The 13636-nt window shown below is 35.5% G+C and overlaps 1 protein-coding gene and 1 pseudogene across 1 annotated transcript; one reads left to right on the top strand and one right to left on the bottom strand.

Annotated features, from left to right (window-relative positions):
- Positions 1 to 219: 219 nt before the first annotated feature.
- Positions 220 to 4205, bottom strand: LOC149556738 (DNA replication licensing factor MCM7-like; annotated as a pseudogene).
- Positions 4206 to 9787: 5582 nt separating this feature from the next.
- LOC149556737 (ABC transporter G family member 32-like) lies at positions 9788 to 10579 on the top strand. The gene is made up of 4 exons (XM_089829974.1): positions 9788 to 9868; positions 9951 to 10034; positions 10310 to 10443; positions 10531 to 10579. The coding sequence occupies exons 1-4, from the start codon at positions 9788 to 9790 to the stop codon at positions 10577 to 10579; spliced, it is 348 nt and encodes a 115-aa protein (XP_089686100.1).
- Positions 10580 to 13636: the final 3057 nt, after the last annotated feature.

Below are 13636 nucleotides of genomic sequence, written 5' to 3'. Positions count from 1 at the left end.
CTCTTTCAATTTTCTTTCATAATCTTCTTGTCTTGGAAAAAGGTCATGATGTACAAACCCAAACATCAACTTATTTAAGTATATGAACATAAATTAAAAAAACAATGTCATCTTAGAGACTGTAAATGGTTACACAAATGTACTATTTATTAGAATCTTAGTACCATTGAGATTCGAAGAATGCTTAAAAGTGATATGGTTACACAAATGTACTATTTATTAGAATCTTAGTACCATTGAGATTAGAAGAATGCTTAAAAGTGTTCTTGCTATGGTGTAAGAATGTGGCGCATCACTCTGTGCTTCCTCTTGCCTCATGGCAGCATATGCACTGGCAATGTACTCTGTTAAATCTTTGGGTACAGAAGGCACTGTTCTTCTTGCAGCTGCTATATATGCCCTGGTGAAAATAACTCGTGAGAATGTAATTAATGCAGTCAAAATTATAGTATGTAAGTTGAAGAATTAGAATCTAAGGATCAGTCAATTACTCACCTCAGTATGGATGAATCAAGAGGAGCAAAACCCAAAGGAGGTGGCTTGCACTTTTGGTGCACATATAAGATGTGTCTAGCCATTTCCAAATCACTATCCATGTTAGCTTTGTCAAGTATCAGCCACATTAAGTCAAAACGGGAAAGCAGTGCTGGAGGAAGATTGATATTTTTTGCAGGAGTTCTTCGGAGATCATACCGACCCCTGTCGCAGTTACAAGTGTCAGATCACAAGAAACAAAATTGAAGCAATCAAAAGGGGAAAAACTGTAACAAATTTGTCACTCAATATGCTGCTAATTTGGAAATGGTATGAAATGTATTCAGCAATTCAAATTAATAATCCCTTGTTCTTATAGAATTTGAGCATAAATACCCTTCACACTGGCCTGAAGGTTTCAAGAATCTAAGATTTAACAATTCATTTTGACATTAAACTAGATTAGAGATCAATGATTCAATTCATACCAAGAAGGATTAGCAGTAGCTAGAACTACAGTTCTTGCATTTAAAGAGGTTGTTATGCCTGCCTTTGCAATACTCACAGTCTATTGCTCCATCACTTCATGAATAGCAGTACGGTCTGTCTCATCCATTTTGTCAAATTCATCAATAGCACATATACCCATATTTGCAAGAACCTGATTCATCCCACAAAAAATTGAAATGTTACTTCAGTAGCTCTATATGTACCAAATACAGATATTAGCTACGCCTTCCACGATCAGCCTTACAGAACATTTGACTAACATCCCAACCCACAATTACAATGCCATTAACAAGTCAATACATTGAATTACTCATACCAGGGCACCACCCTCAAGAACCATCTCATTTGTAACTGGGTCCCTTTGAACAGCAACTATGAGACCTACACCGCTGCTTCCTCGCCCAGTGGTGTAAACTCCAGGAGGTGCCATACTGACCATGTGTTTCAATAGCTGACTTTTTGCTACTCCAGGATCTCCCATCAAGCAAACATGAAAATCGCCCCTAATCTGTGAATTCAATGAAAATTAGCTATATAGTTCCTTGAGTAGAAACAATTGGAATTGATGTGAGTCGGTAGATATTTGGCTCTAGCTACAACCAGTTGTACTATTAAGGTCACACCTACTGCATCAAAAACAAGGGTAACTTATCCAGCCAAGAATACATGAAATATAATAGAAATCCATCAGTTGTAATAATGAACAGTTCATAATCTTAACTTACAGGGATGCTACCACTTGAAATTCATCAATCATACCTTCATACCATCCTTCAGTTTCTTAGTGGGAGCACCCACAAGTAGAAGCAATAGAGCTTTCTTAACATCCTCATGACCAAATATTTTTGGAGCCAAAGAACGTGAAAGCTTGTTGTAAATGTCCCCATCCTCAGCTAGCCTTTCGATTTGTTCTTGTTCATCACCTTGCAGAACATACCTAGAGTGCAAAGGAATAAACAATATTTTAAAAAAAAGGTAAATCGGTAAGATATAACACAAGATTACAGTTACATAAATCACAAAATCTTATTACCAATTAATATCTACCAAAATGTTCCAATGAAAGGCCACGTGACTATTGACTTGTGTGCTCGGCAGCAATTCACAGGCTCCATCTTATGAAAAAAAGTACAATTATAGTTCTTGAAATCATAGACCTAGTCCAAATACAGATTGATTGCTTATGCAAGTACTAAATCTCAATGGTTTGGAAAATGTGTTTGGTTAAATTGCAAAAAGCTTTTTATAGAGATGGAATTGATAGTGAGATTCAAAGGTTTTTGGCCAGGCCTTGGTGAACTGAACAAATAGATATTGGAGTTGGAGCTCCTTTCTAGAAGGAGATATGCAACTTTACCCTTGGACATGAGAGATTTTTGAGGTGGATATGTGAGACGGGAAGAAATTTGTGTGTGAGCATCAATGGAGCTAAGAGGATAAGCATCTATTATTGTTGAATCCTTGGTACCCACCTTTTAACCTTCTCACTAAATCCTTCGACAAGATATCTGGTTAGACTTCTAACTCACTCCCTGCAATACTAGTTTATCTTCCTCTTTTGAGGCTTTTTGGCATCTAACATCCTAGCTAGATTTTTAGACATGGACAAAGACTCTTTAGGCATCCTTCATACCATTTATGCTTGCATTCTAGTTGAGATGGATATGGCAAAAGCTCATCCAGCAGATCCATATTTGAAAATTGCACAAGGCATTTAGGTGCAACTGCTAGATTATGACAAAACAACAAAAAATGTTTTCAAACAGAGCACGTGGCTACAGATTGTGCCAGAAAGAGAAAACAAAAACAAGCAACTTCACAGAGGAAGGCTTTCCCTCATCTTTATTTGGTGGGGAAAAAAAATAGTTACTGAAATGCCCAAGAAGCTTGAGTGCAAGGAAGTAGTTGAAGAGCAGCAGGACATGGATCACAAACCCACAATGGTCTCGGTAGGGGCAGAGACATTTTTAAAAGTGTCAAACCTGATTGTTCTTCAACAGTAGAGCGTAAAGATAAAAAAATCTTATAACAGAGCATGGATGAGGAGAGGTTTTACATGGGCAAACCTAAGAAGCGGTTGCAGGGTGCAGAAGGGCACGAGGAAGAAAAGTGGGGACAAGAAAGGATGGGAGAATTGAGGAAGAAGGAACTTTTAATATGCTTCCATTTACAAGATAGGGAAGGAGTTAATCAAACTAATTTGTTGACCTGTTACAATATGATGATGTTGGTTCTCGTTAATTTACTCCAATTATTTAAGGCTATTTAGATAACTTGTGTGGCAAATTTAACTGGAGACATGTCCCTCCATAACATACTGATTGTACCCAATTTGTGATTTTTGATATTTTCTTCACTGATAATATAGAGTTACTCTAGAATCATGCTAGCTACTCATACTAGATAATGATGTTTGGTCATTTTTTCAAATTGCAGCAATGGGCAAAACTAGTCCCTGATTGAGATTAATCAAAATAACAAGCTCATTATGAAAAGTTGAGATCTGTCAGAACCAGTCTCATATCAAGTTTGAGACTTTTCAATGTCACGAGCTTATTATCAAAATTTGCAACATGCGAAAACAATAAGATCAATATCTAAGTTTGAACCCTATCAAGACAACTGAATTAGTCCATGCAAGTTTAAGCTGCCATACTAATAGACCTATTAGCCTTCAAATCAACAAGAAAATGTTTCCACCAAAATACTAGGCCAAGAGAAGTTTAAGTAATTCAAAAATACTGCTTAATGTCATTATAGCTGATGTTAATGTGTCAATAACCAAGGTTAGCTCATATACAAGCCTTGTAAACAATTTTTCAGTTATTAATGAATATAGTAGTTAAACCATCCTACTGCCTAAAAATGTAATCACTTTTTCTATTAGGAATGATTTTGACATTTGATCAAATCTATTTTTACTATTCCCCTATTGGTCCTAGCATAAAGTGTGATATAGCTTCACTGATGGTATTTCTTATATGAAATGAGGATCATGTCTGGAAAAATAGAAGTCCTTACAAAACAAGAAAGAGATAATTTAATGACATACGAAAAGCTAAAACTCACTCCTCGTATCTTTTCTTGAAATGAGTAATTGACATCGTTTCCAAGTATGTATCAGCCACCAAACCTGCTCGCATGGCTCGAAAGCCTGTGTAAGGCATAGGAAGAAATATTCCAGAGATCTCCACAAGATCACCTGGCCCAACCTGGTCAAAATAAAATCTAGTTATGGAAAAATTATATATATGTTATCAACTTGACTTTTCTATTAAAGGCTCTCATGCTGAATTGAAAGCCAAGTAAAGAAAAAGATATTATACACTATTTTTTTGGTACCCTGTGCAGCACAACAAAATTTTTCTTACTATAAGAAAATTTTCTTTTCTTTTGTCAACCACAAATCTCTTTCCAACTACTGAGTCAGCAACACGCAGCTTACATGCATCGACTGTTGCACCATCTGCTGGTACACAAATCCCTCTTTTTCTCTCTTATGACAGCAACAAACAGTTTCTTTTTTACAACTTTATAACATCAATTATCATTTGTTCTTTTATACTTTGATCGTGACAAAGACTTATGAAACTTATGAAACTTTTTGCAATAGGACCTGCAACATCATTTCCTGGATGTTCCTATGTTCCTAGTACGGGAACGGTGAAGGATGTCACATTGATCGTCAGCGACGATGAAGGCATTCCATTAAAAGTAGCCAAAGTTCCAAGTACTTTAAAGTTATTATTATTCTATAGTGATATAATAGTAATTTAGTTTTTGATCACTCTTCATCGACTAATGATCCCATGATTGTTTTGTAGGGAATGATCTTTTTTGGAGAAAACTTGGTGATGAGTGTTTGCGAATATTTGGGCCCACCATGCGTACCTGGTGGAACATCATATCCTAACTAAAACCCCAAACCACTATTTTGATTTCATATCATTGCTATAATAGTTTTCCTTTTTGTCCATTTCTTGAACTATATTAAAGGTAGCTTCACTTCATTTATGAGTCTAACATGTTTTTTTTTACTTAAAAGGTGGAATCACCAACGCAAACCATTGAAGGATGATCTTATAGAGAGCATGACCCAACTCTTTCGACCTCGTGCATTCGAGAGAAACAAGCTCCTTGAAAAAGCTGGTTTATGTTTGAAGTATATTAGGGACCAGTACAAAAAAAAGTTACGGGATAACGCCAGGTATGAGCGTCCACCCTATGTTCCTGAGGCTGAGTGGCAGGCTCTGATTTTGGATGGAAAGTATAAAGCTGACAAGAAAAATAATATTACACCAGTGGAGAGTACAGCAAGGTATGTGATACTGTTGAGAATCTAATTATGTACTAATTAACCTCCATATTTATACTATCTAACATATTTCAAACTTTTCATAGATTGCCTGACACATCAAAGGCAACAAAGGCAAGACTAGAAAAGCACAGGACACACAAGCTCGGCTCTAGTGGTTTTTCAAAACTTCAAGCAAGAGTTGTAAGTATTAGTAAATGAAAAATTGTATCAAATTTTTTATATAATGTGAAGGGAAATGCTAGGACTCCCTTATTTAGCTCATCAATTATAAATAGGTCAATAGAATATAATAACAGTAGTGGATTTTCATATTCAATATAAACAATTCAACAATTGAAGTCAAGACTCTGCAATCTAGATTAGTGAAGAAAACTTGTGATTCACTAATATGACATTATTTAAAATCTCACCCTTGACTGAATTTTCCTCCAATAGTTGAGAATAAAGGCAGTGATTGAAAGAATGAGGGAATGCAGCAGCACTTGCAGCCATTTTTATTTCCAAAGAGCTGAACTAACTCTTACCCAACTTAAGAATTTGGAGAAAATATGTTGGTACAAGCAAAGCATACAAACACACAACATTTATATAGTACATTGCTCCATCAAAACTGCTCGATTTTTCTCCTATTATATTGTGATGGATATAGATGATTTGTTGTTGATATTTTAACTACCCTCCATTGGTTGATGAAACAATGCAAGTAAAATTCACCATACCACGCAAAAATGCAGGGCTCAGAGTTCAAGAGATGCCTCACAGAAGACGATAAGAGAATTGGCTTCCAACAAGGCTATAGAGCCGTGGCTGAACGGCTACGAGCTGAAATTAGTGTGGAAGGTTCTAATACTGATGCATCTCAACCACAGGTAAATAAGCTAAATGAAATTTATTTCAAATTGAATACTTTACCAATTAGTCTATTTGATGTTAAGTTCCAATATAAAGTGAGTATATCTGTTTTAAGCAAGCAATGATAGCAATGCGTAGGATGTTGGAATGCAGCCTGACAATCCTTCTACACAATCTATGGATGTCGAAGGTTCGCATGATGTGCATCCCAGTGGTGGAGGTATACATTTGCTATTAAATTTTTTATATGTAATTGCAATTGGTGTTTGGATTAACGTAACATTTTGTATAGCAGCTATAGAGGATCGAGGGGTCGATGTTCATGACCGTGTTGACATTGAGTCCAGACAAAATGATGTGGTCAGATCAGGTAAAGAGACACAGTTATGTTATTTAAAATAATTAAATACTTGTAACAATTATAATAAATTATTTTAAATTTAACTCTTTTATTTGTTATTGCAGAGGACCCCCCTTTGCAATAGCATAGGAATTTGAGATCATCAAGAACAGAGAACAGAACAACTGATGAGGGGGGAATTGATGATGACACTGATGCTCCTCTTAGAGCTTACATAGAAAAAAGAAATAGAAAGAAAAAAAATAAATTATTGTCACTACATACCTTAATTGATAATGACTGTATTTTATGTCTCAATGAATTTAATTATGTGCTAATGAATGTTCATGAATTATGTGTTAATGCAGAATATTGATGAATGTTGCATGTTAACGAATCTAATGTGTTAATGAATGTTATCATGGATATTGATTGAATGTTATCATGTGATATTGATTGAATGTTACATTTTATTAATGGTTGAAAGAATGAATGAATGTTAGATGTTAACGGGGAATGTAGAGTGATGTTAGGGGGAGGGGGTGGGGCCAAATGAGCTTCCACCTTCATGTGGTTGGCCCTGTTTAGTAGAGAATATTAAACTATTCTCAAAACAAAGTGAAGCTCAATAAGATACTCAAATAACCACCCTTACCCAAAACACACGAATGTGTGTTAATTCTCCATATAGGTTGTGATACACTCATAAACTCCAATGCTTCATAAGAGATCACCACTCTTATATCAATTCATAGTACAACGTTTGAACTCCAATGGCTATGCAAGGACTTCATAAGTACAAGGGTTACACATATCAGGAAGGGTTAATGTCGTAGTATGTAGAATGAGAGACTAGCCATATTGATAGTTTGATAAGATGGTTTGGCTCTTCCTAATGGGTCTTACAAATACCACATAATCAAATCATCTTGGATTAGCCATATTATCCGTTATTGTTGTAGTATTCTATTTTATATCACATACACTCTCTTTCACGAAAATATTTATGCATGCCCTTAATCTCCAATCGATGCATCCCATCTCTTGGTAACATTCCCTTAAGCCAATTTGTCCAATAATTTGGATATACTGTCTATACTCCCATATTATATTGTGATTCTAGCATGTGTTGTGCTCCATTGGTCTTCTTTTTTATTTCACACACACTATGCACTCTTACTCATTCACACATATCCACACCTTATACTTTTCCAAGATAGAGCATTTAAAATTTATATTTGAAATCTAAAATTATTTCCATCCCATTGATATTGATATGTGAATCCTAGAGTACTTGTATGAATGGATGTGTATTTTCATTCCCAACTCCTTGTAAATGCAAAGATGTCAACAGTTCAGTCAACAATATAATATTGCTTTATCAATCTTATGCAATCCCTTGCAAGCAGATTAGAAGCTCCCCAAAGGATAGTAATTGCTCCCCCTGCATATTCACTACTGCTATGTCAAGGTAACTTTAAGGATTTTATAAATGAGAATTTGTGTCAATGATTAGCAATTTTATCCATTGTGTTGGCACATCATAGCCACGATCCTCTTAATTGAATGAGGTCTTATTTGTGGCATTTGTCCCACCACACAGCTCCTTTATTTGGTTCACCTAGCAAATGGGTCACCCAAAATAATTAACTTTTCAGTCTCAGTGCCTTATTAGTATCACACTTCATTATACTTCTACCTTTGTGAGATATATAATTATTGTTTTATTCATATAAGTCATTGGATATATAAAAGTCAATATGTCCTCCAAAAATTACGGCTTGAGATGAGGAGCTAAGAACAAAATAAATCCAGAATATTTCATTATGTACCATCCCAATATACAGTTTTGTGGTTGTTATTGTTTTAAGTATGAGGTCGATCATCTAGTACCAGCAATGCTTGAATATTGTCTTTGTCTTCACCAAAATAAAATTCTCCATCAACATAGACAAATTGCAATTATGATTAGTAATCGTAGAGTGCTCTAAGAGGCCCTATGCAAATCATTTCCACTGCATGATCTGTAATCGTAGAGTACTCTAAGAGGCCCTATGCTAGTAAGGAGGAAAATCAAACTTGTTGACTTCTTGCCTCCAAATCTGACAAGAACTCCACAAGCTCTTCATCTAAAAACACAGTGATTCTTTTCAAACGCAAACACATCACTAGCAATTCATTTTGTTTGGCCCGTCACAATAAGCACAACATTTCTCCTTTCCATCTCACTGTTTGTGATTGCTATTACATCACCATTGCCTATATAAGCTGAGTAGAAATGGATCAATTGAGAGCACTTTATTATGAATTTAGCTTTCAAATTGCACAACGTTGGTTCTTCTGAATCATAAAAGATGGTAAACAAAACTTGTGAAGCCTAATGAGCATTTTGTGCCTCCTTGAGGTACTCAAATATATGAGCAAAATTACCACAAACTGTCAAAAAGCTATGCAGATCTTTCACACACAATTTTCATTTCAAAAATAGAAGTAACATCATTTTTGTAGCTTCTTGTGTCATTTGTAGGCAAATCATCTTAGTGAATACTGTAAAAAACAAACAAAAACAAGTTTTTATACCCCTATGCAGAAATCACAACTACTTAGGGTATAGTCCCATGAAGAGAGGGGAGCCACTTAAACTGCTAAGAAGTTCAAGAGACTCATAAATCAGCTGGTCCCATGGCTTTTATAGGTAAAATTGTACTAAAAAAAAATTGGTTGAAAATTTTTGGGACATTAGCAGTCTCATAATTCTATGGCACCAATTAATGCTAAAATAATTAATTGAGAGTCTTTGTAATTGCTGATGTATTTGATGTGGAACAACTGAACCAAATTAGGAGTTCAAACAAAGCTAGATTTTTTCATTAAGAACTACAACCCCCTCATGGATCGTACATCATAGCAGCCAGCCTTACTGGCTCATCTGACAAGTGTTTCTTTGTTGCTTGGCATTTACCTTTTGTAGTTTTTGATTGATTTTGAGGGTTTGACTTAGAAGTTAAATACATTCTAGTTCTGAGCTAATGCAATGTATTTCTTTGCCCTTATGCATAATTTTGAAATACTGCATATCATAAATACATGTTTGATATTTTTTTGTGAAAACACACCCATCCTCCAAAAAAAATACCATCGTAACACCATCATAACTTTCACACATGACAATTTTTTTCCCATTATTTACAAACATTTCACTGTAGTAAACATATAATTATTGCACTATATCTTGCACACTTTTCTTGTAGAATATATAACTATTGCAGGTTACATAAAAAGACTTTAACAAGATGAATCTGGTTGACATGAGGAGAACTATTGTTTGCACAATCCATCAGCCCAGTATTGATATCTTCGAGGTATTTGACGAGGTAAAGATTTGGTTTTCTTAAAATAGCTTTGTGAAGCATTTGAAATTGGCATCTTCTTAAAGCTAAATGAAATATGTTGCAGCTATTCTTAATGAAGCGAGGAGGTCAGCTTATCTATGCAGGTCCACTTGGTCAGAATTCTAACAAACTTATAGAATATTTTTCAGTAAGATGCCATCCACTACGATTTTATTCTGTTGAGAGATTTAGATCTGAATCTGGTACTTTTTGATGAGCAGTTTGAATTTTGGAGTTGTAAGTAGTCATAGTTTATTGTACAAGAACCAATAGGAAGTTGATTTTATATACAAGGAATTGGTCATGCCGGATAGTGTTGACCACTAAGCTTTTAGCAAACATTCTCAATACGTTGAGCTTAAGAGTCAAGCACTAGTTGCAATCATCATATATGTTTCAGCTAATTGAAAATGATTCATGTAGGCCATTGAGGGGGTTCCACAGATCAAGGAAGGTTATAATCTAGCTGCGTGGATGCTGGAAGTAACTTCTATGTCAGAAGAGCACTGTCTAGGTGTCAACTTTAGTGAAATCTATAAATCATCAGAATTGTATAGGTGAGTGAGTTTACCTTATTGATCTCTTCAACCTGTTCCAATGGATTTTACATTTTATTTTCTATCTTGTACATTTTCCTATCACAGGCAAAACATGGCACTGGTAGATAGTTTGAGCAATCCAGTTCCAGGCTAAAGAGAGCTTCATTTTGAGACAAAGTACACTCAACCCTTTCTAGCATAATGCATGGCTTGCCTATGGAAGCAGCACTAGTCCTACTGGATAAACCCTCAATAAAGGCATCCAAATATCAATTGAAGGACAGCTTAAAGCACGAAATTATTTTTTTTTGTTTTAATCCTTCAACCGTCGCAATTGCGACGGCATTGCCATCGCACCTACAGTAACCTCGACGCAATTGGAGGGGTTGGCATCGCAATTGTGACAAAAAACACAATAATTGTGACGCAGTTGCCGTCACACCTACCCTCCAATTGTGACGGGGTTGTTGTAGGTATGATGGCAACCCCGTCGCAATTGCGACGAAAAACACAAGAATTGTGACGAGGATGACGGGACAACAAGGTGGCTGCATTATGATGGATAGGTGTCGCAAATGTGACGGCAAGGGTAGACATCATAAATTGTGACTAAATAACTACGATGTCTATGTCTGTCACAATGGTGACACATTGCTATCGTAATTGCAACACATAGCCATCGCAAATTGATGCCAAATCTATTAGTGATAATACTTGGGAAGTCAACATAAATTGAATCAGAGACACATGAAGTGGTTTGAGTACTTGCAGAGTTTTACATTTGTGATCAAGCATAAGAGTGGAGTTACTAATAGAGTTGTTGATGCATTGAGTAGAAGAAATTCTTTGTTAACTGAAATAAAGGTTGAAGTTCTTGGTTTTGATGAGATAAAAGAGTTGTATGATGTTGATCTTGATTTTTCTGAGGCATGGAGAGAGTGCAGAGCACCAAATCTGACAGATCACATAAGTAAGTATGATGAGTATTTCATCCAAGAAGGTATGTTGTTTAAAGGTATTTAGTTGTGTATTCCTAGAAGCTCTATGAGGTTGAATTTGTTTAAGAAAAATCATAGTGGTGGATCAGCTGGACATTTTGGAATTGATAAGACATTGAGTTTGCTGAAAGAGAAGTATTATTGGCCACAAATGCATAAGGATGTTTAGAAATTTGTAAAGAGTTGTGGAATTTTTGAAGTTGCAAAGGGAGTGAGTCAAAATACTGGTTTGTATACACCTATTATTGTTCTCGAGAAACCTTGGACTAACATCAATATGGATTTTGTTCTTAGATTGCCTAAGACAATGAAGGGGTATGATTCTATATTTGTTGTAGTCAACAAATTTTCTAAGATGGCTCATTTCATACCATGTAAGAAGACATTAGATGATGAGCATGTTGCTAAACTTTTCCTTAAAGAGATTGTGAGATTGCATGGATTACCATGAAGTTCTATTTTAGATAGAGACAATAAGTTTGTTGGATATTTTTGGAAGACTCTATGGAAGAAGATAGGTACTGAGTTGAATTTTAGTTCTACATTCCATCCACAAATAGATGGGAATATAGAGGTTGTGAATAGAAGCTTGGGTAATTTATTGAGATTTTTAGTTGGGAATAAGCCAAGTAATTGGGAGATGGTATTAGCACAAGCTGAATTTTCATATAATAATTTTGTGAATAGGAGTATAGGGAAGACACCTTTTGAGATTGTTACTAGAATGCATCCTAGAGGTATATTAGATTTGAGAGATGTTGTTGGTGAAGAAAAGAAAAGTATTACAGGAGAAGAATTTTTTTATTTTATGGAATCTTTGCATAAGGAAATGAATTTGAGGTTGGGACAAAGTAATTAGAAGTACAAGGAGAATGTTGATCAGTCTAGAAGACACCATGATTTTCAAGTTGGTCATAAGGTGATGGTTCATTTGAAGAAAAGAAGATTCCCAGTTGGAACATACAGTAAGTTGAAGATGAAGAAATTTGGACCTTGTAAGATCTTGAATAAGTTTGATAGTGGTAATGCTTATGAAGTTAAGTTACCTAATGACATGGATATATCTCCTATATTCAATATTTCTTATTTGTATAAGTATCATGAGTTAGAGGATGAAGTTGTTGTATCAAAAGATTATCCTAAGAAGAAAATTGAAGAAGTTGAATAGATATTAGATCAGAGAGTCAACAAGAGCATAAGAGGAAAATATTACTATGAATATTTGGTGAAGTGGAAGAATAGGCCTATTGAAGATGCTTCATGAATTTCTCAATCTAAGTTGGATTCAACTCAGATCATGACCTCTCAATGATTCAGGAGAATCCTTTCTTTCAACCCCGGTTGTCTGATGCAAGAGCATATTGGGTTGCCTTGTTATCTTTCTCATTTTTGTTCATTCTACATGTGGGAGCCAAGTTACTGTAGCACTCAATGGGAGCCAATTTATTGTAGCACTCAGTTGGTGCTGAGTTATTGTAGCAATTCCTTCATGTGCCGAGTTACCCAGTGTATGTTGAGTGACTCTTCATGTGCCAAGTTATCCAGTGTATGTGAGTGACTCTTCATGTGTCAACTTATCTAGTATATGCTGACTATCAGTATTTGGATGTGATTTCTAAGAGCCGACTCGTGGGATTTATTTCAATCACGACATTTATGTTAATATCTTTTCTTGGGATGTGTCTAGACCATTTTTGGTCTGTCCCTCCTCTTATGTAATGTTCTAAAATAATCTATAAGCCATTTTGGCAAGTATATATAGAGTGTTTAGGCTTAGAGATAGGTAAGTTTTAAGAAGAGGACTTTTGGAGAAGAGGAATTTTGGAGAGAAAAACTAAAAGTGTGAATTTGCAGTTGGATCTTTGAATCTGAATGTATTTGTAATTGGCCATAACCCAGAAGGCCTTACAGTTGGGCACGTATCAAGATATTTTGATGAATCAATAAAAGTATTTCTCTCTTACTCCTCCTTTGGTTTTTGTTCCTTGTGTTTGCTTCCATTGTGTTAACTCTTGCAGGGTGTTTTGGATAGCTGGGTGAGCCTTTGGCCCTAGTTATTCACTCCTTTGCATGCATCGTGTTGATCTTTAAGAGACATGAAGGTTAGTCATGAATACCATGACATGTTGACACATTGTGACTGAATTCAACCCATGATGAAATATCTCATATCAATTATCTATGATGGGTTGAATGAGGAAAACAATAGCCAA

This window comes from Cupressus sempervirens, chromosome 5 (genome assembly GCF_028749045.1).
Source record: "Cupressus sempervirens isolate cs-2001-9-10 chromosome 5, ASM2874904v1, whole genome shotgun sequence".
In the NCBI taxonomy this organism is placed as follows: Eukaryota; Viridiplantae; Streptophyta; class Pinopsida; order Cupressales; family Cupressaceae; genus Cupressus; species Cupressus sempervirens.
This window is presented reverse-complemented; position numbering and strand designations above follow the sequence as displayed.